The sequence below is a fragment of the Taudactylus pleione genome, unplaced genomic scaffold, assembly GCF_031769625.1.
Source record: "Taudactylus pleione unplaced genomic scaffold, aTauple2 ptg001919l, whole genome shotgun sequence".
In the NCBI taxonomy this organism is placed as follows: domain Eukaryota; kingdom Metazoa; phylum Chordata; class Amphibia; order Anura; family Myobatrachidae; genus Taudactylus; species Taudactylus pleione.
Genome location: NW_028286316.1, coordinates 375,382 through 397,424, shown reverse-complemented (window position 1 = coordinate 397,424; position 22,043 = coordinate 375,382). Strand labels below are relative to the sequence as shown.

Here is a 22,043-nt window from a genome sequence, read left to right as displayed (position 1 = left end):
TCCGTGCGGCGTTTGGTTTTACTTGTTACAAAACTCTTTATCTCATATATTTGTAGGTGTATAACAAAGCTTGTATTGTCCTTTCTGTGATTTCCTCACTACCAAATAATCCTCATCTCCTGACCCTGCACATTACTGGTGGTGTCATCACTGTGGGAGGTGACAGTGCAGGACAACTGAGGATAATCTGTACTGATCCTACTTATGTGATGTCCCTGTATTATTCCTCCAATACTACGTACCCTGCTCACATCTGTATTCTGCTGGGGATATCGGGAGCCTGATGCACTTAATGGACATTACTGTTAGTGGTTTATATCAGGAACAGCAGCTTCCTGTGTCCCAATACATTACATTATCTAGTAATGTATAAATTACATAAGTGATCATGATATTAATGTCCTTATCTTTTGGAATAGTGTAAATAATAGGTTACAGGGGAATAATTAGAAGGAACCAGACATCAGACTGCCGTAATGTGATTAGAGATCCATTTACCAGGAAACCCAACCAGAGAATACTGGATCCAGTGAGATAAAATCAGAGGTTACAGATGTCATTATATCGCCCATCTCACCCCGTCACTTACAGCCCAGTCATCACATGATATCATAGTTTCCCACTTCCCATATTACACCCCCAGCACATTGTCATGGTGAGAGATTAGTTATGTCCCTATATTACATCATGTGGTCTTGTTACTGCACAAATAGGCCAATAATAGCACAATACTATCTAAAACAGAGCTTCCCAAACTCCACCATTACAGGCCAGGGTTTAAGGATATCCATATGAGTCCAAATGGTTTAATCAAATTGACTGAGGTATTAAGTGACCTGTGCTTAAGCATGAATATCCTTAATACCTGACCTGTAATAGCGGAGTTTGGGAACCTCTGACCTGATAGAATACGGAAACTGAAAGCCATTACATGAGGAATCTGTTGGAGCCCAATGTTGGTTACATCTGTGTGGATATATAATAAAGTGTAATGGCGATAATTACAATAGCGATAATTACGCAGATAGAGCGAATGTTTGCCATCACGCCTGTGTATAAGTCACACTGCGCACACACAGCGATCAGACTGCGATTACGGACGCACAGAGGAATACATCACATAGTGAGTAGCAGGGTGACAGCGTTTGGGGGAGATAACGGGGGTGGACAGAAAACTGAAGGCGTGTTTATCTGTGTGATCGCCATGTCATGGGTGTGTGTCCGTGTGATCGCCATGTCATGGGCATGTATAAATTAGCCATAGCGATGGCAGCTGTAGCATGAGACCTCTCTGCGTGTCAGGAGAGCTGCAGTGTTTGCGGCTGGTCATACCTGATGTAAATGCTGTGTGACTGCTTGATGTGCGGTGATGGTACCGATGATTACACATGAGGGCGACATTGGAGGATAATGAGAAGGCAGCAGTGGACGTGGTTATGGCGGCTGTGCCTCGGCATTAGCATATATTAGCACCTGCGATCTGTAAGAGACTGCAGCTGCATTTGCTTCCGCTGCTGAATCAGGCCAATAGTGTGATAATGTAAATGTTATTTACCCTTCATCAAGCAGGGACAGCAATCTAGGCTAACATTGTATTTATGCTTGTTCAGATAATTCCCAATGATATTACAGTACTGCAAATATCGCTGCAATTTCTATATATTTCTAGATGCTGATACACATTGTATTTCTCCTGTGTGACGTTTCTGATGACTAAACAGAGTGGATTTCTTTGTAAAACATTTCCCACACTCAGAGCATGGAAATGGCTTCTCAACTCTGTGATGTATTTCATGTATAACAAGAGCTGATTTGTGTGCAAAAGATCTTCCACACTCAGAACATGGAAATGGCCTCTCACCTGTGTGACGTCTCTGATGGGTAATAAGAGCTGATTTCTGTGTAAACCATTTCCCACACTCAGAGCATGGAAATGGTTTCTCACCTGTGTGATGTCTCTGATGTCTAACAAGATTTGCTTTCTGTGTAAAACATTTCCCACACTCAGGACATGGAAATGGTTTCTCACCTGTGTGACTTCTCTGATGGGTAACGAGTGCAGATTTCTTTGTAAAACATTTCCCACATTCAGAACATGGAAATGGTTTCTCACCTGTGTGATGTCTCTGATGTCTAACAAGTTCTGATTTCTGTGTAAAACATTTCCCACATTCAGAACATGAATATAGCCTCTCACATGTGTGAATCATTGTATGTCTAGTAAGAGCTCTCTGTGTAAAACATTTCCCACACTCAGAACATAGAAAAGGCCTCTCAGCTGCATGAACTCTCTTCTGATGTATAGAAAGTCTGATTTGCTTGGTAAATCCTTTCCCACATTCAGAACATGACAATGGTTTATCACCTGTGTGATCTGAGCTGTGTGTAACACTACTGGGAGTATCAGGGGAGCATTCTTCATGGTTAGAGGGATCAGATGATATATCTGCACTGTGAGATACTGGATGCATACTGGGTATAATGGGGTTTTCTCCCGGAGAATCCTGTGAGAAGTTATTATCGTCTAGGTCACAATCTGAAGATAATATGAGACGTCTCCCCGAGTTATTCCTGTTGCTGTGTCCATCTGCTGGGAACAGAATAATTATATAGGAATTACCACCCCTGCAGAGCTATAACATACTATGTAACTATAATAAGATGTGCCCGGCTGTACCCCAACATCTCCATACTGTGCAACTATAAGACGTGCCCGGCTGTACCCCAACATCTCCATACTGTGTAACTATAAGACGTGTCCGGCTGTACCCAAACATCTCCATACTGTGTAACTATAATAAGACGTGCCCGGCTGTACCCCAACATCTCCATACTGTGTAACTATAATAAGATGTGCCCAGCTGTACCCCTACATCCCCATACTGTGTACTATAATAAGACGTGCCCGGCTGTACCCCAACATCTCCATACTGTGTAACTATAAGACGTGTCCGGCTGTACCCAAACATCTCCATACTGTGTAACTATAATAAGACGTGCTCGGCTGTACCCCAACATCTCCATACTGTGTAACTATAATAAGACGTGCTCGGCTGTACCCCAACATCTCCATACTGTGTAACTATAATAAGATGTGCCCGGCTGTACCCCATCATCTCCATACTGTGCAACTATAAGACGTGCCCGGCTGTACCCTAACATCTCCATACTGTGTAACTATAAGACATGCCCGGCTGTACCCTAACATCTCCATACTGTGTAACTATAAGACATGCCCGGCTGTACCCTAACATCTCCATACTGTGTAACTATTATAAGACGTGCCCGGCTGTGCCCTAACATCTCATACTGTGTAACTATAATAAGACGTGCCCGGCTGTGCCCTAACATCGCATACAGTCAGTCTAATTTCCAAGTTTCAGTTGTGAATGTAGATATCAGATTCCAAATAGTTCATTGTGACCGGATAACCTTGCCTCCGCCAACAGATATTTTTTGATCCCACTGGATCTTGGGGGGGGGGGGGGGGGATTCCTTCTGGATCTTGTGTAGGGATTCCCCCTTACCATCAGTAACTGCCTTTTACGGACTTCGCCTACTGTGCCATGGGCGTGGAACTTTGCTGCTGCCGCCACCACCAAGCTCCTTCACCAGCACTTGGAACCACTTAATTCCACACAAGTTCCTACACTGGCACCTCCTGACTGGTGTTGGCTAATACCCACTGATCCCTCGCAATGGACCAGGCCCATCAGTGTAGCTGGCAGAGGGTTTGAGCTTGGAGACACTGGGCTCAATTTAAAAGACAGAAAATGGAATAGCGCTTGGCACAATTCTGTTATCGCAGGATACAGATGAAGTCATCTTAGAGTCAAGATGTTTAGTGCTCAAATAGTTTTCAAAAAGACACTTCCCCTTGGGGGTATCACAGTATACAGATGTTACAGCAGTTCATACCTTCTTGATGTTCAAAAAGATACAAACAAAACAGGATCACAGACCTTCTTTTAAATTACTCCAAAAACAGTACCACAAGGGGTTAGTCCACCCTGTGGATTTTACACAATCAAGTGCATTTGTCTTGCATGCACAAGGCATGCTCAACTTTAACATGGTCCCTAATGGACAGTGGTGAGTGCTCACTCCTCCATGCCTGAGCCTTCACTCCAAAACTTGGAATGACCAAGGCGCATGTGTTAGGGTCTTTGAAGTTAAGCAGAAGGTGCTGGTTTTGGTGCCTACACTCCAAAACAAGCTCCAGGCTTCCTCTGTTCATCAGTCATTTGAGCCCCTTTTCAGTAGGAAGCCTGGTCTGACTTCCTTGTGTGCTCACCACGTAGATGCTGGTGAGCATAGGCCGATTCGGCAACCTGCATATTGGGTCTCACCAGCGGAGCAGGCGAAAATCTACAATGAGGTGAAGGAGATTTTAGCGATGGCGTAATTACACACTCCAACAGTCCCTGGGTCACCTTTGAAAAAGCTGTTAGTCGATACAGCAAAACGCGTTAGAGGACCACCAAGGGGACTACTGGAGTATCTCCTTATTTACCAAGTGTCCACACACACAAAGATTGGATATTAACCAACTTGGATCCATCTTCCTGAATTATTTTGTTTGCCTGGGGACACTTCTTGCACTTTTGTTCATCCTCAAAGATCGGGATCATCAAATAGACCTTGCCGTACAATTTGGAGGACTCCAAGTGCAGCATACCCATTGTATGTCAATAGGAGCATCCCCCTATCGGTACAAGGATCTTAACTATATCCTGGACATTTTAATCATATACTAAAGTTGGTGTGTCACGATTTCATCCAGTGTCCTTGCTTTTGGATTTTATACATCTCTAACCATTTAAGTGACATTATTGTGCATTTTTTTTCTCCCCAATATTTGGCATATATATATATATATATATATATATATATATATATATAGTGTGTTGATGTGGTCTGTACCTAATGTATACATTGGCTTGTTAACCATATGGTTTTTATTGATCTCAGGGCCTGATTCAGAGCTGAACGCTCTGACCAGAGCGCTCGCTCTGAATCAGGGCCCTCCTACTTGTTTTTGGAATAGCGCTTGGCACAATTCTGGGTTACCACCCACAGCTTATGCGAGCGTCCATGATGATGGTCGCAATGGTCAAAGACCATCGGGCTTGCGACGAGACCCTGCGGTAGGGTCTCGCTGCCGCAAGCCCAGGAGTGATATTGGCTCTATCAGAGCCAAAGTCACTCCCACTGACATCATTACTGATGTCAGTGGGGCCGGACTCAGACGGTAGGCGTTCCCATGGGAACACCTCCGTCTGGCCGCCACGCTCCGGGCATGCCCACCAAAGGGGGCGTGCTGTCAGTCACCATCGACAGCATGCCCCCTTTGGTGCGAGACCACGAGCGACGTATTTCTCGTCGCTCGCCGGGTCTCGCGCATGCGCACGACGGAGTTCCCTCCGTCGTGCACATGCGCATTCTCACAACATCGACCCGCTAGCGAGCGAACTTTGCTCGCGTGCGGGTCTGAATGACCCCCTCAGTGCTTAACATTTTTTTATTAAAGTGACCTATGTGGTCTACATAATTTTATCAATAATATTTGTGACAGTGTTTGTGATAAATTCATCAAAAGTGCCACTTTGTTCTGTATATTGTTTGTTATCTATTGGGCCTGACTAGCCCTTTTCTAGTGGCAGCTAGAATAAACCACTCGTTATAGCGTCTGTATCCAATTTCTTGGTATTTCTTTTTGCCTGGGTTGCCTCCATTGTACTGGTTCCCAATATGGACCGTACCATGTGGTTTTATGTAGATTACCGCCAGTTGAGTGAGTTAACCAAATCTGATGATTATCCCTTACCCCGGATTGATGTGTTGTTAGAAGAGTTGGCAGGAGCAAAATACATCTCCACTTTTGACTTGAGCAATGGATATTGGCAGATAACAATGACCCCCGAGGATCAAGAGCAATCTGCCTTCATCACCTCATTTGGCTTGTTCGAGTTCAAGACCATGCCATTTGGGATGATGAATGTGCCAGCCACCTTCCAGAGAATTGTCAATGACATACTGAAGGTGTTACAGAGAATGTGCTTAGGTCTACTTAGATGACATCGCCATCTCCAGCGGAACTTGGGAAGATCACGTGAGGCATGTGGGGCTGGTGTTAAAAAGGATTCAGTGGGCAGGTCTGATTATCAGGGCAGACAAGTGTCAAATGGGGATGTCAGAAGTACAGTACCTGGGGCACCGTGTGGGAGGTAAGGTGAAGCCTGAACCAGCAAAGGTAGAGACAGTCTGAGACAGGCCCCGGCCCACAAACCAGAGATAGGCCCTGGCCTTTTTAGGAATCGCAGGGTACTACAGATGCTTTGTCCGTGACTTAAGTTCTCTAGCCAAACCCCTGACAGATTTAACTAAGAAGAAGCTCCCCAAGGTAGTTGACTGGACACCCTCTTGTGAGTTGGCATTTCAGTCATTTAAAATGTCTCTGGTACAAGAGCTCCAGTACTGCTGGTGCCAGACTACAGTAAGAACTTTGTTGTACAGACTGATGCGTCATAGTATGGACTTTGAGCAGTACTGAGCCAGGAGGGACCAGATGGGCAGGAGCACCTTGTGGCCTATTTGAGCAGGAAACAGCTACAGCAGGAGGTTTCGGCTTGAAAAAAATCCACAGTTGTGGATGAAACGCGTCACTGTCCGCATCAATTGGTATCCACATTATCTTCTATTCTATTCCTATGGCGAGCCAACGAATAGGGACTATTCTCCTTTATTAACCAAGAACTGACAAGGGTCGATTATTGCCTGAAAATACACTGGACCTGGAAGCCGGCGGGTCCCACAGTCCTGAGCACACCGCTTAGACACCAGGAGCCCGAGCGGCTATATTTGTGACTTTTTGCCGCCAAAAAACTGTGATCGGGAACCAGTGTGTTAGATACTGTGGACCTCATTCAGAGGCGGTCGTTAGTTGCAAGCGGTCGCACTGAATCAGGGAGGCTGCTTGCATCCTGAACGACTGCCTCCTTGTCGATCGCTAAGCTGTGGGTTAACACCCACAGCTCTAACGACCGACATGGGTCATGGTCGCGATGGTCAAGACCATCGGGGCTTACGACCAGACCCCAAGGTTGGGTCTGGGCACTCGTAAGCCCCAGGGAGCTTCATGCTCTGATCGAGCAGGAAGCTCCCCACTGACATCAGCAATGATGTCAGTGGGGCCGCCCCCAAACGGCAAGCGTTCGCAGAGGAAACGCCTCCGTTTGGGCAGGCACGCCCCCTGCTCGCCTCCCAAACGGGGCGAGCTGTCACTCACCATCGACAGCTGGCCCTGTCTGCTGCAAGACCCCTAGTGGCGGAGCGTCCGTCGCTAGCCTGGTCTCACGCACGACGGAGCCGGCTCCGTCATGCGCACTCCCAGTGGGGCAACATCGAGTCGGTTGCGAGTGCTCAGCGCTTGCGACCGACTCTGAATGACCCCCTGTGTGTGTTGTGGACCCGGGGTGGTAACAAGAGCAGACACCGGAACAGGTTTAAATTGAAAGGTGGGTTGATTAATGTGAATGTTGGTAGACATGTACAATAAGATAAACTAAAGTCCAGTAATAATCAAACTAATATATGTGGCTGAAGGGAGCTGTAGTGAGTGGGAATAAACTAATGTCCAGATCAGTGACAGAGATGAATGAGATGAATCCAGATAGACTGTAAGAGTGAAGTGGATATCCTGGTATGCTGAATAGTGGCTGAGAGAGATATCCTGAAAAGCTGTGATGATGGCTGAAAGGAGAATCCGGTAATGCTGTGATGATGACTGAAAGGGGAATCTGGTAATGCTGTGATGATGGCTGAGCAGGAATGGGATAACTGAGGAGCCAGGTTCAGGCAGGAGTGGGTCTGGTGGAAGGTGCAGGGCCAGTGTCGTATCTATAATGGGTGCAGTGTGTGCGGGGCACATGGGCCCCCCTGGACCCAGGGAAGCCGCACACCCTTCACTCATATTAGTTTAAACTCACCTGTCCGTGGTCCCGCGTCGGGTGTCAGCACTGCCCAGAACACCAGAAAATGGCTGCCGTGACCATTTTCCCAGTGTTCTGTGCATGCGCAGTAGACCCTGGCCACACTCTAGTGCCCGGAGTGTACTAAAGCTCCGGTGGCTGGCCGGCCCTGTGCAGGGCTGTTCTCCAGCAGGGTGCAAGGCAAGGCAGAGCGGTGCAGGCTATGCAGGGAGCCGGAGGCTGACAAGGAGTTAGGGCAAGCACCGGAGCACAAGTCTAAGGTTCAGGAGTGCAGAGACCTCTCTCACAGCCGACGCTGTGAACACATTGCACTGGCAACTAGAGGGCGCTCCAAACACCCTTAAGTACCCAGTAACGGAAAGTGATAGGCCAGAGAGAGCAGGTGACCCAGAGACGATTGACCTGCTACGTCACAAGGTCAAAGACAACATGGTGGCGCCCAAACAGCCGTGACACGGAGACGCCAGTACTTACCCTTTGCCAGGATGGCCCAACGCTGGCAGACCTGTGTGTACATGCAATGCCAGTCTTCACACTCAAGCTTCCCCGCCAGAAGGACCGCACCACGCCATTCTCACAGGTAAGGACCGCAAACCTCCACACCACGAACTACTGTTTGTGACACGGAGAGCCGCGGATGTACTACACTGAGGTGCAGACTCAGTGTGGCAACAATATACAGCCATCCAGCGCTTATCTGGTTTTCCGTTTGTCGGCTAAGTAAGGAGTAGGTAACCCATTAACCTCATTCCGAAATATCAACGAGAGATATATGGTCACCTTAAGGAAATACATGGGATCATTTTATGACTTTGGACATTGGCCTTCATTCAGACCCGCTCGCAAGCGGGTCGATGTTCGGCCATTGCGCACGCGTGGCGCGTAGGCAAGCCCTGTAGCGTGTGAGAAATTCACTCGCTCCGGGGATCGGTACAAACAGGGAGGCTGTCGATGTTGATCGACAGCTCACCCAGTTTTGTGGTCACCCACAGCTTAGCGAGAGGCCAGGAGGCCGGCTTTTAAAAAAAGAAGCGCCGGCCCTCATTCAGAGCGAGCGGCTCTGAATGAGGGACATTGTCTTTTGAATCTCATCTAATTGAGAAACTATTTTTATTATTAATTTTTTATGCGGTTCCTAAACATGTGTGTGGAATATACTAATCTGATTATCAGTGTAGGATAATCCTTTATAAGATGACTTCATGCCATGTGATTCTTTTAGCAACATTGTACTTATTTGTGTTTATTTTCTAATCCTCAATATAAGGGGACATTCCAATTAGGTGCGCATTGCGAGTTTGTTTCATGAAACTCACAGACTCCGCACAAATGCGCGCTCCCGAGAATTCTCCAATCCAATTAAAAATGCCTATTCGCGGTGCTCGCAGTGAAGGGGTGCGAAATGACTACCAAATGCGATGTAAAAAAAAGTGCATGAAAAAGTGGGGAGACCATCCTGGACCACCCAGTACTGATCATTTTGTTAGCAGGAACGTATAGGGCTGTTTATGGGCATAAGGAAAGTACTGAAGGGTTTTAAACGGTGTCAAACGACTGATTTGTGTTTTTGATTACAAAGATGCAAAACCAATTATAAAAAGCCAACTTTTTAATTTAATCTCAAACTAATTATATTAAAATTGCAAAAAACAAGTAGGAAACAAGGAGATTTTGGGGTACTTTGGAAGGAGCGGCACAGCAAGGCAGTGGGGTAACTTCTGGTGCTCTGCACTGGGGGAATGTATGCAAAGAGCTGTCTGCCGGCTGCCGATGACTTAGCCTTGCTGCAATTTAATACTGGGCCCCGGGAGCTGAGTGCAGCTCCCTGTCTACAGCTAGGTAACAACGTTGGGGACCGGGAGCGCTGGCACCTGGTACCCCCAGTGCAGTGGGAGGGGCCAGTAATCAGGACTTTGTGCATACCTGCTGGGGGCAGGGAGAGCCCGCTCCCCGGACACCCAGCATTAAAGGCAAGTATTAGGAGGTGCATGGGCAGCTGGCCAATGCACCAGCTATTTTCAGGGAGCTCCAAGCATCCCCTTGGTGTCCTGGAGACTGCTGGCTGGGAATCTTGTCTGCCTGGTCATGGTGCCCAGATTTGGGTAGAGGAGATAGCTAAGTTCCCCTCAGCAGAATCCTGGAAGTACGTTTTGGAGGGAAGATTTTTTTCATCCCAGGCACCTGACCACTCCCCATTGTCCATTAGGGACAATGTTAAAGGTGAGCATGCCTTGGGCATGCAAGGCACATACACTAAATTTTATTAGGTAAAAAGCACAGGGCGGAGTTACCCCATGTGGTAATGTGTATTGGGGTAACATAAAAGAAGTTCTGCAGCATGTTTTCTGTGTATCTTTTTGAACATCAAGAAAGATTGTACTGCTGTGACCATATGTGTGCTGACCCACTTAAGTCTTTTTGAAGACTATTTAAGCAACAACAGAATCGTGCCAAATGCTATTCCGTACTCCGGCTGTTCTGGATTGAGCCCAGTGTCTCCAAGCTCAAGCCCTCTGCCAGCTACCATGCATAGCTTGGTCCACTGCGAGAGATCAGTGAGTATCAGCTGACAATCTGGACGTGTGGCTGCAAATTGTTTATGCATACGCAGCAGAGGCGGTTCCAGGTGCCGACGTAGGAGCCCGGGAGAAGTGGTGCCGGTGTAGAAGCTTGGGTGTACGTCAGCAGTTCCAAGCGCTGATGGTAGGAGTTTGGTGGCAGCAATGTTATACGCCCACTGCGCATTGGGTGGAGTCAGTAACAGGCAGTGGGGACGATAACTAATCTGAGATCAGGTGGCGAACTGAGGTCCTCTGGTCACATCACACATGGTCTATACATTGTCTCAAACACAGGTCACACTAGCTGCATCCTGCTGTGTCCTCACACTCTCTGTATCTCCATCTCAGTATGTGTAACAGAGTGCAGTCATGGTCTATACATTATATCACACACAGGTCATACTAGCTGTATCCTGCTGTGTCCTCACACTCTCTGTATCTCCATCTCAGTATGTGTAACAGAGTGCAGTCATGGTCTATACATTATATCACACACAGGTTATACTAGCTGTATCCTGCTGTGTCCTCACACTCTCCGGATCTCCATCTCAGTATGTGTAACAGAGTGCAGTCATGGTCTATACATTATATCACACACAGGTTATACTAGCTGTATCCTGCTGTGTCCTCACACTCTCCGGATCTCCATCTCAGTATGTGTAACAGAGTGCAGGCATGGTCTATACATTATATATCACACACAGGTCACTGCATCCTGCTGTGTCCTCACACTCTCCAGATCTCCCTCTCAGTATGTGTAACAGAGTGCAGGCATGGTCTATACATTATATATCACACACAGGTCACTGCATCCTGCTGTGTCCTCACACTCTCCATATCTCCATCTCAGTATGTGTAACAGAGTGCAGACATGGTCTATACATTATATCACACACAGGTCATACTAGCTGCATCCTGCTGAGTCCTCACACTCTCCGTATCTCCATCTCAGTATGTGTAACAGAGTGCAGGCATGGTCTATACATTATATCACACACAGGTTATACTAGCTGTATCCTGCTGTGTCCTCACACTCTCCGGATCTCCATCTCAGTATGTGTAACAGAGTGCAGTCATGGTCTATACATTATATCACACACAGGTTATACTAGCTGTATCCTGCTGTGTCCTCACACTCTCCGGATCTCCATCTCAGTATGTGTAACAGAGTGCAGGCATGGTCTATACATTATATATCACACACAGGTCACTGCATCCTGCTGTGTCCTCACACTCTCCAGATCTCCCTCTCAGTATGTGTAACAGAGTGCAGGCATGGTCTATACATTATATATCACACACAGGTCACTGCATCCTGCTGTGTCCTCACACTCTCCATATCTCCATCTCAGTATGTGTAACAGAGTGCAGACATGGTCTATACATTATATCACACACAGGTCATACTAGCTGCATCCTGCTGAGTCCTCACACTCTCCGTATCTCCATCTCAGTATGTGTAACAGAGTGCAGGCATGGTCTATACATTATATATCACACACAGGTCACTGCATCCTGCTGTGTCCTCACACTCTCCATATCTCCATCTCAGTATGTGTAACAGAGTGCAGGCATGGTCTATACATTATATCACACACAGGTCATACTAGCTGTATCCTGCTGTGTCCTCACACTCTCCGTATCTCCATCTCAGTATGTGTAACAGAGTGCAGATACATTATATCACACACAGGTCATACTAGCTGCACCCTGCTGTGTCCTCACACTCTCCTGATCTCCATCTCAGTATGTGTAACAGAGTGCAGGCATGGTCTATACATTATATCACACACAGGTCATACTAGCTGTATCCTACTGTGTCCTCACACTCTCCGGATCTCCATCTCAGTATGTGTAACAGAGTGCAGGCATGGTCTATACATTATATCACACACAGGTCATACTAGCAGTATCCTGCTGTGTCCTCACACTCTCCGTATCTCCATCTCAGTATGTGTAACAGAGTGCAGGCATGGTCTATACATTATATCACACACAGGTTATACTAGCTGCATCCTGCTGTGTCCTCACACTCTCCATATCTCCATCTCAGTATATGTAACAGAGTGCAGGCATGGTCTATACATTATATCACACACAGGTCATACTAGCTGCATCCTGCTGAGTCCTCACACTCTCTGTATCTCCATCTCAGTATGTGTAACAGAGTGCAGGCATGGTCTATACATTATATATCACACACAGGTCACTGCATCCTGCTGTGTCCTCACACTCTCCATATCTCCATCTCAGTATGTGTAACAGAGTGCAGGCATGGTCTATACATTATATCACACACAGGTCATACTAGCTGTATCCTGCTGTGTCCTCACACTCTCCGTATCTCCATCTCAGTATGTGTAACAGAGTGCAGAGTGGTCTATACATTATATCACACACAGGTCATACTAGCTGCATCCTGCTGTGTCCTCACACTCTCCGTATCTCCATCTCAGTATGTGTAACAGAGTGCTCTATACATTATATCACACACAGGTCATACTAGAAGTATCCTGCTATGTCCTCACACTCTCAGGATCTCCATCTCAGTATGTGTAACAGAGTGCAGGCATGGTCTATAGATTATATCACACACAGGTCATACTAGCTGCATTCTACGGTTATCACCATCTCAGTATCCGAGATACACCAGAGAGTGTGGGGAGGAGACTGGTCAGATCTCTGGGCTGATAACACACAGTGACATGATGTGAGGGGGTGAGCAGTAGTATCATAGGGGATGATGGCTCCCATCTCCCCCACTGGGCAGATACATTTACTTCATTAGTTTGTACTGATAGAGGAGGAAGTAAGAGGAGACTTGACAAGGAGAATGTGACTATGCTGTAATGAGTGATTATTACTCACCTGTGCTGATATCTTTAGGGATTTCCTCCTCCTTACACTGCTGATCACCCCTCACATACATCTCTTCTTCTCCCTCTATATCTTCTGCCTTCATATCAGTCACATACGTCTCTTCTTCTCCATCTATATCTTCTGCCTTCATATCAGTCACATACATCTCTTCTTCTCCCTCTATATCTTCTACCTTAATATCAGCCCGAGCTGCACCCTAAACAAAAAATATATATTTTTTAATAATGTTTGATTGCATTAATTGAGATTAGACAGTATAATATCAGTGTATAAGACACACACAGCATCTCTACAGATCCTATAGTGACAGTCACTGTGGTATATTGGTGAGACCCTAAATCCCATCTACCTGATATTCCTGTGGGGTCCTGTAATTCTCCTGTGTACAGTCCTGTGAATAAAGAGGACGGGGACATCTCTCTGGGGTATATCTGTTCCTGGGCCCATCTGTAGGAGACACACAGTGACTGAGTACATTGTATATATGTGATTATCAGATGATGTGTGTATATAGGGATCCCCCATACCTAATCTCCCCTGTACAATAAATGACAGTCTCCTCTTACCCAGTGATGTGAGGGGCCGGTGATTCTCCATCATCACGTCCTTGTACAGAGCCCTGTGTTCCTCTATATACTCCCCCTCCTGCATGGAGACATAGACAGTGACATCCTGACACATAAAAGGGAACCTGACACACACAATGATACAGTCATCACCCAGACACATCCCCTGGTGTTACTGTATAACGTCCCATTCACAGCAGTCACCTCTCCAGTCATCACCCAGACACATTCCCTGATGTTACTGTATAATGTCCCATTCCCAGCAGTCACCTCTCCAGTCATTACCCAGACACATCCCCTGGTGTTACTGTATAACGTCCCATTCCCAGCAGTCACCTCTCCAGTCATCACCCAGACACATCCCCTGGTGTTACTGTATAGTGTCCTATTCCCAGCAGTCACCTCTCCAGTCATCACCCAGACACATCCCCTGGTGTTACTGTATAACGTCCCATTCACAGCAGTCACCTCTCCAGTCATCACCCAGACACATTCCCTGATGTTACTGTATAATGTCCCATTCCCAGCAGTCACCTCTCCAGTCATTACCCAGACACATCCCCTGGTGTTACTGTATAACGTCCCATTCCCAGCAGTCACCTCTCCAGTCATCACCCAGACACATCCCCTGGTGTTACTGTATAGTGTCCTATTCCCAGCAGTCACCTCTCCAGTCATCACCCAGACACATCCCCTGGTGTTACTGTATAATGTCCCATTCCCAGCAGTCACCTCTCTAGTCATCACCCAGACACATCCCCTGGTGTTACTGTATAATGTCCCATTCCCAGCAGTCACCTCTCCAGTCATCACCCAGACACATCCCCTGGTGTTACTGTATAATGTCCCATTCCCAGCAGTCACCTCTCCAGTCATCACCCAGACACATCCCCTGGTGTTACTGTATAATGTCCCATTCCCAGCAGTCACCTCTCCAGTCATCACCCAGACACACCCCCTGGTGTTACTGTATAATGTCCCATTCCCAGCAGTCACCTCTCCAGTCATCACCCAGACACATCCCCTGGTGTTACTGTATAATGTCCCATTCCCAGCAGTCACCTCTCCAGTCATCACCCAGACACATCCCCTGGTGTTACTGTATAATGTCCCATTCCCAGCAGTCACCTCTCCAGTCAGCAGCTGAATGATCTCGTTGGTGAGTTCCAGGATCTTCTGGTCATTGTGTCTCTCATGTATCAGTGAGTGAGGTGTAGGCACCGTGATGGGGTTCTAGGTCCTGCTAAGTCCTCCTGACATACGGGGATGGTTGCTGTGTGTCTCATGCTCATTGGATGTCTTCTTCACTACTGCATAACCCTGTGTATTGGGGGAAACATCAATGGAAAGGTCACTTAAACTCCATTTAAATGAGCCTGTTTATTCAGATGTTCATTTTACATAATATACAAGAAAACTATATTTTACAAATACTTGTCCTGTAACAATCTCCTATATACAGGAAAATGAAGAGTATATAGTATATCCTGCAGCCCCGACATCTTTGGGTCAGTGAAAACATCATACTGTGAACAATGTTCTAAATCCAAACTCCAGCCAGGACTGTGGGACTGATACTATATCTGAGACCGGCTCCCTGCTGCTCGGTTATTACTATAGATATAAGTGATGTCACTGTGACACTCCCAGATCCCCTCACCTCCCCAGTCATGTCCCTGTATTATTACTATAGATATAAGTGATGTCACTGTGACACTCCCAGATACCCTCACCTCCCCAGTCATGTCCCTGTATTATTACTATAGATATAAGTGATGTCACTGTGACACTCCCAGATCCCCTCACCTCCCCAGTCATGTCCCTGTACTATTACTAAAGATATAAGTGATGTCACTGTGACACTCCCAGATCCTCTCACCTCCCCAGTCATGTCCCTGTATTATTACTATAGATATAAGTGATGTCACTGTGACACTCCCAGATCCTCTCACCTCCCCAGTCAGCAGGTAGATGATCTCCAGGGTGAGATGTAAGATCCTCTCAGTCCTGTGACTTTCATCCATGTCCATCCTCAGTGAATCAGTGAAAATACAGAACATGTGATGTGTAATAAATACTTTGGTTCCTCACAGCAGGACTGTCTAGGAATAAGTAGAATAAATATAATAGACATCACAGAGAACACATTTAACACAGTAAGACATGTAACACTGAGTGACCAGTAAGTCTCCCCTTTCCCCCAAGCCATAGAGCCCTGGTCAGTGTCTGTCAGAGGTTCCTGTGACAGCCCCATAAGGCTCCTCAGAGGCCGTCACACAACGCTGTACTGCATAAGGTTACACCAATGCTCCTCTCCTGGCCGGGGGTCTTATTCCTCCCAGACACAGATTTGGTGCAATTTGCTCCACGTGAATCTTTTACAAACACATGAATTAGGGATGTTGGGACTTTTTACTTTTGTTTTACATTTATTCCAGAAACTGAGAGAATCTGTGACTATACTGAGGTCATACAGATAACAGGGGTGTGAGGGGAGAGTACACAGGAGAGCAGAAGGGGTGCAGATATGGGGAGAGGGGAAGTAACATAGGAATACAGAGCACACAACAGGGGGTGTAACAGCTGTAGAGGTGTCAGTAACACAGGGGAGGGGGAAGGGAACAGAAGAGGTTAATAACACAGGGATAGGACAGCAGGCAGCCCAGGGGACACACAAAGGGTTACACAATACAGAATCCCATCAGTCACTCTGCACAAATGATGAAATGACAAATGACCGCACCTCAGATGTATGTTACATGTGTGACCAGCCTGCCGGCCGTGTGTGTGCAGCGTAGGGTGGGGTGAGACATGTCCTGGGGGATAATCAGTGACACTCTGAGGATCTGGGGACTGTCACAGCCACTGGCTGTCTCTGAGAGAGTCTCTATTGCTCAGGATAACAAGACGCCCTGACAGACAGTCTCAGCTCAGGGAGTCAGGGGAAATTGTGGTTGTGCTGTCAGGTGTTATTATATAATAGGAGTGAGGTAAGAGTATATAATAATAACACATTACATTTATTATAGACAATAATACATAAAACAAATCAATGCACATAGAAGTATAATGTCAGTGCCTCAGGTGTATATCTTTATGCTACAAGGAAATATAGTTACACACCCAGTAACTGTGCAGAGTGCTCCTGTAACAGAGTATTAGGATTGTAGTAATACGTTTGTACAAAGTGACACAAGGTATAAATGTCACATTCCTCTGACTATAATCATTACTAGCCCGAGAGAGAAGAGAGTTACTGTGCGATAGCTGAGTCAGGGCTATTACATGGTCAGTAATAAGATCATTAGTAGAAGGGGATATAATATGTCATGTACCTGGCACAGAGATCACAGACTGTCCTATCAGCAGATATTACTAATATGTCCTTATACCAGGACCACTCACCAGTCCTTGTGTGTGTATCCTGTGTGTGTGTATCGTGTCTATGTGTACCTTGTGTGTGTGTGTGTATCGTGTCTATGTGTACCTTGTGTCTCTGTGTATCATGTGTGTATCTTGTGTGTATATCCTGTGTGTGTATCCTGTGTGTGTACCCTGTGTGTGTATATCCTTGTGTGTGTATCCTATGTGTGTAGATCATTGTGTGTATCATGAGTGTGTGTATCCTGTTTGTGTGTGTATCCTGTGTGTGTACCCTGTGTGTGTGTGTATATCCTGTGTGTGTATCATTGTGTGTGTATGGTATCCCATGTGTGTGTATCCTGTAAGTGTATCCCGTGTGTGTGTACCCCGTGTGTGTGTGTGTACTCCGTGTGTGTGTGTGTACCCCCTGTGTGTTTGTATTCTGTGTATCCTGTGTGTGTGTGTGTGTGTATCCTGTGTGTGTGTATCCTGTGGTGTATGTGTATATCCTGTGTGTGTGTGTATATATCCTGTGTATGTGTATATCCTGTGTGTGTTTCCTGTGTGTGTGTGTATCCTGTGTGTGTGTATCCTGTGGTGTATGTGTATATCCTGTGTGTGTGTGTATATATCCTGTGTATGTATCCTGCATGTGTGTGTATCCTGCATGTGTGTGTATCCTGTGTGTGTGTATCCTGTGTGTGTGTATCCTGTGGTGTATGTGTATATCCTGTGTGTGTGTGTATATATATCCTGTGTATGTGTATATCCTGTGTGTGTATCCTGTGTGTATGTGTATCCTGTGGTGTATGTGTATATCCTGTGGTGTATGTGTATCCTGTGGTGTATGTGTATCTTGTGTGTGTGTATATCTTGTGTGTGTGTGTATCCTGTGTGTGTGTGTATCCTGTGTGTGTGTGTATCCTGTGTGTGTGTGTGTGTGTGTGTGTGTGTGTGTGTGTGTGTATCTTGTGTGTGTGTGTATCTTGTGTGTGTGTGTGTATCTTGTGTGTGTGTGTATCTTGTGTGTGTGTGTGTATCTTGTGTGTGTGTGTGTGTGTATCTTGTGTGTGTGTGTGTGTGTATCTTGTGTGTGTGTGTGTGTGTGTGTATCTTGTGTGTGTGTGTGTATCTTGTGTGTGTGTGTGTATCTTGTGTGTGTGTGTGTATCTTGTGTGTGTGTGTGTATCTTGTGTGTGTGTGTGTGTGTGTGTATCTTGTGTGTGTGTGTGTATCTTGTGTGTGTGTGTATCTTGTGTGTGTGTGTGTATCTTGTGTGTGTGTGTGTGTGTATCTTGTGTGTGTGTGTGTGTGTATCTTGTGTGTGTGTGTGTGTGTGTGTATCTTGTGTGTGTGTGTGTATCTTGTGTGTGTGTGTGTATCTTGTGTGTGTGTGTGTATCTTGTGTGTGTGTGTGTGTATCTTGTGTGTGTGTGTGTGTGTGTGTATCTTGTGTGTGTGTGTGTGTGTGTGTGTATCTTGTGTGTGTGTGTGTATCTTGTGTGTGTGTGTGTGTGTATCTTGTGTGTGTGTGTGTGTGTATCGTGTGTGTGTGTGTGTGTGTGTGTGTGTGTGTATCTTGTGTGTGTGTAAACCCCAATGTCCCCTATCAGGTGAGGTCACTCTCAGTCCTGCTCCCTTTCCGGATACCGGCAGTAAGTTACCGCTGCCCTGCGCTGCCTATGTACGAGCTGCTATTTATTCATGCTCTATACAAGTGACTTGGACGGAGGACAGACCCGCGGCTATACTCAGCTTCCCCGGACACCGCCAGCAAATAGCCTTCCGGCATTAAGGATATCACTGACCCCGGTGATCCTTACCCGCTCCACACTGAGGCAGGTGCCGACGGCGGGTGCATATGTACGAGCTGGACCCACGGCTCTAACCGGCTGCTCCACGTACACTGCAAGCACCTGAGAACAGCTAATCCTGCACAGTGCAGCATATCCGGATTTACTGAGACACACACACAAGGACTGGTGAGTGACCTGTGGGGGGTCTGCAGACTGAGATAAAGACCCTGGGGGGTCCTACAGATCCCAGACATATCATTATCCATATAGTACAAGCTAACAATAAGGACATGTCATTACCCGTACAGTACAAGCTGACAATAAGGACACGTCATTACCCATACAGTACAAGCTGACAATAAGGACATAAGGGCACGTCATTACCCGTACAGTACAAGCTGACAATAAGGACACGTCATTACCCGTACAATACAAGCTGACAATAAGGACACGTCATTACCCATACAGTACAAGCTGACAATAAGGACACGTCATTACCCGTACAGTACAAGCTGACAATAAGGACACGTCATTACCCGTACAATACAAGCTGACAATAAGGACACGTCATTACCCATACAGTACAGGCTGACAATAAGGACACGTCATTACCCATACAATACAAGCTGACAATAAGGACACGTCATTACCCGTACAGTACAAGCTGACAATAAGGACACATCATTACCCGTACAGCACAAGCTGACAATAAGGACACGTCATTACCCGTACAGTACAAGCTGACAATAAGGACACGTCATTACCCGTACAGCACAAGCTGACAATAAGGACACGTCATTACCCGTACAGCACAAGCTGACAATAAGGACACGTCATTACCCATACAATACAAGCTGACAATAAGGACACGTCATTACCCGTACAGCACAAGCTGACAATAAGGACACGTCATTACCCGTACAGTACAAGCTGACAATAAGGACACGTCATTACCCGTACAGTACAAGCTGACAATAAGGACACGTCATTACCCGTACAGCACAAGCTGACAATAAGGACACGTCATTACCCGTACAGTACAAGCTGACAATAAGGACACGTCATTACCCATACAGTACACGCTGACAATAAGGACACGTCATTACCCGTACAGCACAAGCTGACAATAAGGACACGTCATTACCCGTACAGTACAAGCTGACAATAAGGACACATCATTACCCGTACAGCACAAGCTGACAATAAGGACACGTCATTACCCGTACAGCACAAGCTGACAATAAGGACACGTCATTACCCGTACAGTACAAGCTGACAATAAGGACACGTCATTACCCGTGCAGTACAAGCTGACACTAAGGACATGTCATTACCCGTACAGTACAAGCTGACAATAAGGGCACATCATTACCCATACAGTACAAGCTGACAATAAGGACACATCATTACCCGTACAATACAAGCTGACAATAAGGACACGTCATTACCCATACAGTACACGCTGACAATAAGGACACGTCATTACCCGTACAGCACAAGCTGACAATAAGGACACGTCATTACCCGTACAGTACAAGCTGACAATAAGGACACATCATTACCCGTACAGCACAAGCTGACAATAAGGACACGTCATTACCCGTACAATACAAGCTGACAATAAGGACACGTCATTACCCGTACAGCACAAGCTGACAATAAGGACACGTCATTACCCGTACAGTACAAGCTGACAATAAGGACACATCATTACCCGTACAGTACAAGCTGACAATAAGGACACATCATTACCCGTACAATACAAGCTGACAATAAGGACACATCATTACCCATACAGTACACGCTGACAATAAGGACATATTAGTAAGGGCTGCTGATAGGACAGTCTGTGATCTCTGTGCCAGGTACATGACATATTGGATTCGGAATCAGTATGAAATACCGGCGGCCCTGTGGCCGACAAAAGCAGAGATCCCGGCAGCGGAAGCCCGACAGCGCTGGAAATCCCGATCGTGGATAGGTAAGTATCTACTAACCTAACCCCCCTAACCCTAACCCTCCTTAGGGGTGCCTAACCCTAACCCCTCCCCCCCCCCCCCCCCCCAAGTGCCTAACCCTAACCTCCCCCTTCCCCGCTGCCTAAACCTAAGTCCCACGGGGGGGTGCCTAACCCTAACCCTCCCTCCCCCTAGCCTAACCCTAACCCTCCCGGGGGGGTGCCTAACCCTAAGTCCCCCCCGGGTGCCCTAAACCTAACCCTCCCCCCGGCGGCTGTCCGCTGGCGGCGCCCAGCATCCCTTCGATCGGGATGCAGGGCGCCGGTTTCCCGGCGTCAGGTAAATGACAGGCGTCTAGATATAGACGCCGGTCATTTATCCCACACCGGGATATAGCAATCGGGAAGCCGGCTGTCGGTATTAAGGCAGCCGGTTTCCCGCCTGCATACCCCAGAGACTGCTACAGCTATATTATACCTGAGACTGAAATCTGATTCACCTGTATTATAATAACAGACCACTAACGCCTGCTCCACCAGTATTATATATTACATCATAGCCTGCTCTACCTGTATGATGATAATGCGGCACCACAGTCTACTCCCCCTGTATAAAAAATAGTAAACACCATTACCTACTGCCAGACACAGCAATGGCCGCTCTCTGCCTTTTCCTTATGAGAGAAGCTAGATCCCCATCAGTTTGAAACGCCCCTCAAGTTAACCACGCCCCTTCCATCTCATCTCCCTGAAGCTATGGCTACTGTCTGCCCCTCTTACCATACTGACCGCCCTGTCATTCCTCTCAGTGCGGTGATTGGTGAAAAAAACCTGCCAATTTCACCGGTAATTGAATAGAGTTTAACTATATTTAATGTAGCATTAAGATATACAGCTGAGATTGAAACTATACTTTTATTGTCTATAAT

At 46.6% G+C, this 22,043-nt stretch overlaps 1 protein-coding gene across 1 annotated transcript in view; it reads right to left on the bottom strand.

Annotated features, from left to right (window-relative positions):
* The window catches only part of LOC148436185 (uncharacterized), a 125,289-nt gene that overhangs the window by 41,140 nt on the left and 62,106 nt on the right, over positions 1–22,043 (bottom strand). The window contains 6 exon segments of the mRNA XM_088465237.1: positions 1,659–2,590; positions 13,421–13,628; positions 13,782–13,879; positions 13,999–14,077; positions 15,127–15,318; positions 15,951–16,084. Of these exon segments, the coding sequence (XP_088321363.1) occupies positions 1,659–2,590; positions 13,421–13,628; positions 13,782–13,879; positions 13,999–14,077; positions 15,127–15,318; positions 15,951–16,084 (1,643 nt within the window).